The following is an 8844-nucleotide window of genomic DNA, read 5'->3' as shown; positions in this document are numbered from 1 at the left end:
CTCCACATTTTTCAATTACAAAAGATAATTTATCACCATTTATAAAATAAATAAAAAATCTATAATTTCTCAAGTTTTTTTACCAACAAGAAATCAATTCAAAGATTAAAACAAAAACAAAACAAGGGATAAAAAAGTAACTGGGAAAACTATCCTGTCTTTTTTTTGTTTTATTTTTTTTTCAGCTAAGAAAAACAGCAAATAGTAATTGTTTTTTATTTTATTTTTTTACTATTTTATTAATTAATTAATTAAATAAATTTTGTCACCCGCGAAATATAAACCGTTAAAAGCCAAAAGACCCGGGAGGGTCGGAACCAGGTTCGGCCATCTTCTTTTTCTTCTTCTTCTTCTTCTTCTTCTTATTTACAAACAAAATTTTCCAACAAAATCTATTTTCTCTTTCTCATCTCCTCCTATATTTAAAACCCTAGAATCGTTATCTTCTATCTCATTCATCTTCCTCTGTTACAATTCAAACTATTTTTTTTTAATATATATATAATCAAAACAGAGTTTTCTTAATTCGGAGCAAAAAAAATTTATATATTGCTTCTTCTTTTTCTGATTCATTCACCTGTTGCTTGAGTTTTCGTTTTGATTATTTTTTAGAATCTTGAAAGAGTCGGTTTGGGTTTTTGGGGTGATTGAATATAAATGGCAACAGAGCAAGTATTGCCCTTCTCTGTAGCTTCCATAGTCGAGGATGTTCTTCACCAGCATGGCGCCCGTACAACCCCCATTGACTTCGCTTCCAGGAAGGCTGAGGAAGCTTGTACGTCTTTTTTCTTTTTTAATCTCTTATGGCGTTTTATATTGGAACTTTTCTTATTGAAATGTGAGATGGGATGTTCTCTATATGATCGAAAGTTTGATTTAAGTAGTTTCTAATCGGCAAAGAAATGTAATTTATAAAAGATCTGAAGCTAATATGGATTACAAGAAATCTATTTTTTGATAATTTTTGTATTGGTTTATCGGATTGGGTATTAAATTTGAATCTTACAATACTATTTGGTAATGAAACTAAACGTGGATCGTATAGAGAATCAGAAGAAAAAAAATGAATTTATGGTTTTTTTCATGTCAGAGAATGGTTTCCTGTTATCAAAATAATAAGAGCAGTAATAGAAGTTGATTTAGTATCATTACTTTGTTTGCAGCATTGAGAAGGAATGAAGCAGCTGGATGGTTGAGAAGAACAATTGGGGTTGTTGGGGGTAAAGATTTGCCAGCTGAGCCTTCCGAAGAAGATTTCAGACTTGGTTTGCGAAGTGGAATCATTCTTTGCAATGTTCTTAACAAGGTCAATCCTGGTTCTGTAACCAAGGTATTCTGGCTTTGTTTCGTTTTGCATATGTGACTTATCAATAGTTTTTCCTCTCTTTCCTTTATGGTAATTGTAAGTGTCCTTGTATTTAGGTAGTAGAAGGACCTTCTGATTCCGTAATTATTCCTGATGGGGCAGCACTTTCAGCATATCAGTATTTTGAAAACGTTAGAAACTTCCTTGTAGCTGTTGAGGAAATGGGGCTTCCAACCTTCGAAGCCTCTGATCTCGAGCAGGTTGATATTCATTGCTGCCTGTACTTTTGCCAATTATGAACATATTTTCATATATTCTGATAAATCATCCATGAGTTGTGGTTCCAGAAATGCTTTACTTTGTTGTCTTCTATTACATTTTCCATATCCTAAAATTTACAGGGAGGAATGTCTGCAAGAGTTGTAAACTGTGTTCTAGCACTTAAATCTTTTAGCGAGTGGAAACAAGCAGGTGGAATTGGTTCATGGAAATTTGGCGGAAACATGAAACCACCTGCCTTTGGAAAACCGTTTATGCGGAAAAATTCAGAACCATATGTGAACTCCTTTTTGAGAACCTTGTCATGCGGCGAGAAGTCTGTAGATAGTCTTTCCAGTAATCAATCTTCTAATGGAGATATTGGTCATGACCTCAACGAAACAGTTAGTTAAACTTTGCTGTTTCAAAATTTTATGCGGCCTTCATCATTTGATAAAATCTTAATTATTTGCATTATGATTGTCAGGGTATCTCTCGTTCCTTGAATGTGTTAGTCCGTGAAGTTCTTTCAGATAAGAGGCACGAAGAGATTCCACTAGTAAGAATTCTTGTGCCTGTTAGATTTTTTTACAAGCCTGCAAAGTAGGCAGGCAGGAATTCATTATAAGATACATTTAAGAATCATCATAACTTCTTTTGATTCTCATAATAGAAGTTTCCTGGGAAATTTTTTTACCACCACCAAGTGACTTAGCTACTATAATTGCAACAATAAAGTTCACCCAGAAAATTATTTTTAAGTCTTCTGTCGCAAAAGCTCTGGACTTGTTCATTTTGGTCTGAGGTTCTTTGTTCCCTATAAATAAATACTTATTATTTTGCTTGTAACAGATTATTGAATCTATGCTTGGTAAAGTCGTGGAGGAATTTGAGCGTCGCTTAGCAAGTCAAAGTGAATTTGTAAGTTGCTTTCTCACACTAAGGAAATTCTTCTTGATTAAAATTTGAAACTTCTGTTCTTGTGACCTTTGAGCCTCACTTGTCATGAAGGTTAACATCTGAAACCTTGCATCCTTTATGCATTTACCATCTTAGAATATTTGTCTAATGCCAAAAATCATCAATTTGTTGGGTCTCCCAAGTTGTTTTGATAAATTATTTCCTTTTCTCAATACCAGACAAAATCAATTCAGAAAGATATAGCGTTATCTGGCACTGACAAGTCTCTCCCAGACCCTGCTTCAGATGATATAGAGGTATAAGCATAGGTTCATTACAAAAAATGGTGTTTGTGTTTTTATCTAAATATATAACTATACGTGTATACATTGTCATGCAAAATTAATTATGATTATAAATTGCTTTCTGCATAATAGGTCTGACATTTTCTTTTTCTTATGAATGAAGATGGAAGCAAAAGATGCCAGCCCTACCAAAGAGGAAGCGCATACTCAAATGTATAACCATGAAGAAGCTCCTGACAGCCTGTTTTTGAAGCAGCATATGCTACTGGAGAAACAACAGAGAGATATTCAGGTAATACGCTATTATATAGTTACTAGTGCTATGAAATTTCTGTTTGACAATAAATTTTAAATTGCCGGTGGTGTGCATTTGCTGTAGGATTTGAAACTTACTCTTCATCATACAAAAGCTGGCATGCAATTTCTACAAATGAAGCACAAAGAGGAGTTCGAAAATTTAGGTACTAATTACAGGGAAAAAATAAAGAAAATATTTTGAGTCTATATGAGTTACGTAGAGGGGAATAGTCCATCTTAAAACTGTTTTTCCCTTGATAGGTAAGCACCTGCGTAGTCTTGCTTATGCTGCTTCAGGTTATCAGAGAGTCCTAGAAGAAAATCGCAAGTTATACAATCAAGTGCAGGATTTGAGAGGTGAAATCAGTGACTTTTCTTGTTCTTTAAGTTACTATGTTAGCATTCATCAGCTTTTACAGAAGGACTAATGGTTTTTAATTATGTTCTTCCTCAGGAAATATTAGAGTGTACTGCCGAGTCAGACCCTTCTTTCCTGGAGAATCAAGTCGCCTGAGTACCGTTGATCACATAGATGATGGCAATATTACCGTTCTCACTCCTGCAAAGTATTGCAAAGAGGGACGCAAATCATTCACTTTTAACAAAGTTTTTGGTCCTTGTGCAACCCAAGGTAGGTTGGTTAGTCTTTATATGTTTCCATTCATTATTCTCATATTGGTAATCACCTATTCAATTGCTGCTTCTCTTTTCCCACAGAGGAGGTATTTTCAGACACTCGACCTCTTATACGATCAGTTCTTGATGGTTACAACGTATGCATATTTGCTTATGGCCAAACTGGGTCTGGAAAAACTTTTACTATGGTAAGAAGGAAATTGGACATGCTACTACTGCAATCATACAATGTTATTTGCTTGGTTCACTTAAAATTACATTCAATTGTAGACTCTGATCAATTACTCTAAATTTGTGGACTCTGACTCATTTTCCAATTTAGACTGGACCAAAAGAGCTCACAGAGGAAAGCCAAGGTGTAAACTACAGGGCACTACATGACCTATTTCTTCTCTCAGAACAGAGAAAAGATACTTTTTTCTATGAAATATCTGTACAGATGCTTGAAATCTACAACGAGCAAGTTCGAGATCTCCTTATTACAGATGGTGTTAACAAAAGATATCCTTTGCATACTATTTTATTGTCTTTGAATCCTTTATGCATTCACATATAATTCATATACATACCTTCATATCTGTTCTTTCTTTAACTACTACATACATTAGAAATTCGAAACAGTTCACAAAACGGAATTAATGTACCAGATGCAAATCTTGTACCTGTATCAACAACACCCGATGTCTTATATTTGATGAATCTTGGACACAAGAATAGGGCAGTGAGTGCTACAGCCATGAATGATCGTAGTAGCCGATCTCATAGGTATAAGCATGAGACTTACTTTGGTTTTAAATTGGGTTATTGTCCTTCTGCAATTCCCATCACATTTATTTGTGACCATACCAAAAAACTACTGTTATTCTCTTTGCAGTTGCTTGACCGTTCATGTTCAAGGAAGGGACCTCACATCTGGGGCTGTTCTACGTGGTTGCATGCATTTGGTTGATCTCGCAGGAAGTGAAAGGGTTGACAAATCTGAGGTCACGGGAGACAGATTAAAGGAGGCCCAACATATCAACAAATCTCTTTCTGCCTTGGGAGATGTGATCTCTTCTCTTGCTCAAAAGAATTCCCATGTTCCTTATAGAAACAGTAAACTCACACAACTGCTCCAAGACTCACTTGGTAAGAATGTGCATCCTCTATATTTGAGAATACCTTTGATTTTTTAATGTTTATTTCTCAATTTATTCTCCTCTACAACCCATGTTGATGATCCTTGAAATTTTCAGGAGGACAGGCAAAGACGCTCATGTTTGTTCATATTAGCCCAGAGGCCGAAGCTGTTGGGGAAACAATCAGTACCCTGAAATTTGCTGAACGGGTTTCAACTGTCGAGCTTGGTGCTGCTAAAGCTAACAAAGATAGTACAGACGTAAAAGAGCTTAAAGACCAGGTTAATCGTTATTTTTAATGTTTATGTCAAACAATCCATTTCATAAATGCTTTCTGATGATATTTTTTTTTGTTCGTTTTTGGTTTACAGATTGCTAATCTTAAGGCAGCTCTAGTGAGGAAGGAGGGAGAACGAGAGCGTCGTCCACACTCTCGCTCCTCCAGCCCAGATAGATTTAGATTGAAATCTGCCGGGTCTTCTCCTTCACACCCTAGTTGGAAAAGTCTCAAAGAGTTTTCCGGGGGGCGTAGGCAACCAGTAGAGGATGTTGGTAACGTTGAGGTATGTGCCAAATACAGTTATTGGTAATCCATGTTTAAGCCAAGCTAATCTGCACTAGAGTTTCATCTTCTCTACGTTACATAATTTATCAAGACTTTGGGTTTTTAGACTCTTTTATTTGTTCAGTTACTTGAACAATGTTATAAATGATGGTTTTCTATGAAAAAAAAAACTTCTCATATATGTTCTACATGTATATTTAGAACTCTGCATCAAAACTGAAACGGCGAAGTCTGGATCTTCAAGATGTGTTAATGCATTCATCTTCTTGGCCATCTGTTGAAAGTTCTCCTGACGCAAATGGAAAAGAAGACGATAAGGAATCAGTTTCTAGTGATTGGGTTGATAAGATTATGGTGAACAAGCAAGACATCATGAATAGAGAGGAAAATCTGGTGGAATGTTGGGATGTAGATAGCTCACAGTTGACAGAGATGTTCGGTCATAATTACCTTCCAGACCCTTCAAAGATATATCCAGAACAACAGTTGAATAGTAAGATTAACGGGAGCAAAAAGGAGAGCCAAAATTATGACTTACAGAGGAGTAATCGGTATGAGATGGCCACCACTGATGATTCTGATGATCAGTTAGAGGCTGCAATCAGTGATTCTTCAGAGCCAGACATGCTTTGGCAATTAAATCCATCCAAGGCCACCAGCATTCCCAATGGCCTGGGAGGACCAGAAACGAGGAAAACCAATCCCAAGCCAGTGAGGAGCACAGAAACCAGGTAAATTTTTTAATACATTCCCATAAAATAGATGCTATTACCTCTTTTATTTGAGATAAAGCACTTGTATGGCATCGTTTATTATGGCTCACTTATCACATTTAGTTACCACTTAAGCACTAGTCAAAACGTTTTCACTAGTAAACTATTCATCTTTGCTTCTATTGAATGGATTTTGTGTTTGCTTTTTAAATAGGAGTATGATTCCATCCCTGATTCCTTCACCTTCACTGTCACGGAAGGCACCCAATGGGCCTAGTCAACTCATTCAACCTTCCTACAGGCCTGTGAAGCAGGCAGTTCATGGTCAAGGAAAGCGAAGAACTACAAAGTGAATATATATAAATACAAGCATACATATAGATATATGTATATATATACACACACACACAATTATATATTGTGATGGGGTTTGCGGGACGTTCCACTGTGTTCCTTCTTTCACACATGTCATATTTTTTTTTCGTGTACTTATTATTTGATTAAAGAGAGAAAAGATTGCCTGAGTTTCTAAGGTGTGACTGGCCAGTTCCTGTTTTGTTCATACGTGTGTTAGTTTGTGAGTTTTTTTTTTTTTTTTTATTTCCTCTTTTTCTTTTGTATGTGTCCCACAAAAAAGAAGAAAAGCTCCATGTATAGAGAGAAGAAAATGCTTTTACAGTTCTATTTCTATAACATTTCTCATTGTATAACTCTTGATGAAATCATTACACAATTAGCTATAATGAAATATCATTGTGTGATATCATCGCTTCTTGTGCTGATAATGTAGAGTATGTTTCTATGTTTTCTTTTAGATTTCTCAGTGTCGATTTTATCAATTACTTCTGTTCTGGGTAGATAGATAGGTGCAAGTCTAACTATGGTTATGATTCATAAAACAAAACAATGACCAAACAAAATTTGATCGTTCCAAATTTATATCTAACAAGTTTTTTTAAAGCTAAAATTAATACTTACTTTTTGTGGAATATATTCTAAAACTAATCATATTTATTAATTATATTAATATAAATTTAAATACTATATTAATATTTAATATAAAACTACATATTTAATAATTATATTATTATAAATTTTAATTCAAATGTTAATAATATATAATACAAAATTAAATATTTAATAATTATATTAATATAAATTCAAATGTTATAAATCATTATTAATAATATAAAATCTTAATTTATTTTACTAATTATATCAATATAAATTTAAATATTATAAAATAACATTAGAACAATAGTATATAATATATAATCTTAATTTTATTTTAAATATCATTTATATTTAAAAAATTTATCATATTATTAAAAAACCATAAACAAAAGTTATGCCATTTTTTATATATAATATTGTTTATTTATTAGGTAAATATTATTTTAGACTTTGTGTTTTGCAAAAGTTACTAATCGGACCTTCTATTTTATTAAATAATAATTTGAATCCTGTATTTTGCAAAATGGAATAAAATGATATCCTGAGCTCGATTTTGGTCAAACTATTTTTCAATATGACCAAAATACCCTCATATTTTATTAATTAGTTAATTTAATAATATAAAAAATAAATAAAATGAATTAAAAATTTAAAAACAATACTTTTAATTATTAAATACATTTTAATGAATTAAAATGTAAAAATAATTTTAATGAATAAAAATCAAAATTTAATACTAAAGTTAAAAACTTAAAAACGTGAATGTAAATAAAAAAAAACATAAATCTAAATAAAAAATTAAAAACTAATTTAACATAATAAAAATATTTGAATTTCTTATTTTCATTTCCGCCTGTTCTTCTTCTTCTTCAACCTCATTCTTCTTCTTCTTCTTCAACCTCATTCTTCTTCTTCCCTTGTCTTGCAGGTCGATCGGTAGAGCTCAGAGCACTTCAAGCTGAGACGACGATAAAGCCTCTTCCCTACAGTGTAGTCTCCGACGGGATCTGGGTTTCTACAGCGACGGGGGCTTCCTCCTTCATCCCTCTCGGATCTAGACTTCAAATGGCGATGGGGCTGGGTTTCTACAACTACGAGATATGGGTTTCTGCAGGTCCTCCTTGGATCTGGTCTTCAAACGGAGGTGGGTATGGTCGTGGTGGGGCTTACGAATGTGAGACTTTCTCCTTCTCAGATCTGGGCATCGAATGGAGGTGAAGCCATTCTCCAGTTGCCCAATGGCTAGATAGCAGGGGGTTTCGATCCTAACCCAGTTGTGGCTTCAAATCTGATATAATTTTATTCTTTTGTTCTTCGGCAAATCTGAGTTTTATTGTAAGGGATTCTTTTGTTGGATTGATAATTGTGGGTTTGTTTGATGTGATTTGTGATGATGAAGTATAAATAAAGAAGATAGATAAATTATTTCATTTTTTATTTATGATTTTTCAGTTTTCATGGTGACGAAGAACGTGAGATTAAGATGTTTAATTTATATTTTATTTATATTTAGCAGAGAGATTGATTGAAAATTTTATTAGATTAAGTTTTAATATTTTAATTTTAATTTTTTGTTCGATTTTTTTAATTTAAATATTATATTTTGTAAATTTAGTTTTATTATTTGAAAATAATTTAAATTCAATATTTAATCAATTTCATTCCATTTTGCAAAGCGCATGGTCTAAATATCGGTAGTTTTTGCAAAACACAGGGTCTAAGAGAGTATTTACTCATATTTATTTAAAATTTATATGACAATTATACAAATTTAATAAATATAATTAATAAA

At 33.2% G+C, this 8844-nt stretch overlaps 1 protein-coding gene and 1 long non-coding RNA gene across 2 annotated transcripts; one reads left to right on the top strand and one right to left on the bottom strand.

Moving 5' to 3' along the window:
* Positions 1–317: 317 nt before the first annotated feature.
* LOC133788432 (kinesin-like protein KIN-14I) lies at positions 318–6864 on the top strand. The gene is made up of 19 exons (XM_062225911.1): positions 318–775; positions 1164–1330; positions 1423–1566; positions 1708–1968; positions 2052–2123; positions 2417–2485; positions 2704–2781; positions 2933–3061; positions 3149–3230; positions 3328–3423; positions 3521–3697; positions 3784–3890; positions 4025–4205; positions 4308–4467; positions 4577–4830; positions 4938–5101; positions 5192–5383; positions 5587–6116; positions 6313–6864. The coding sequence occupies exons 1-19, from the start codon at positions 658–660 to the stop codon at positions 6449–6451; spliced, it is 3120 nt and encodes a 1039-aa protein (XP_062081895.1). The 5' UTR covers positions 318–657; the 3' UTR covers positions 6452–6864.
* Positions 5479–6052, bottom strand: LOC133788433 (uncharacterized). The gene is made up of 2 exons (XR_009873217.1): positions 5924–6052; positions 5479–5674 (listed from the first exon to the last, which is right to left on the bottom strand). It is a non-coding gene; the product is annotated as an uncharacterized LOC133788433 (long non-coding RNA).
* Positions 6865–8844: the final 1980 nt, after the last annotated feature.

The sequence above is a fragment of the Humulus lupulus genome, chromosome 7 (assembly GCF_963169125.1).
Source record: "Humulus lupulus chromosome 7, drHumLupu1.1, whole genome shotgun sequence".
Classification (NCBI taxonomy): Eukaryota; Viridiplantae; Streptophyta; class Magnoliopsida; order Rosales; family Cannabaceae; genus Humulus; species Humulus lupulus.
The sequence above is the reverse complement of the archived record's forward strand: the minus strand, read 5'-3'. Positions and strand labels throughout refer to the sequence as shown.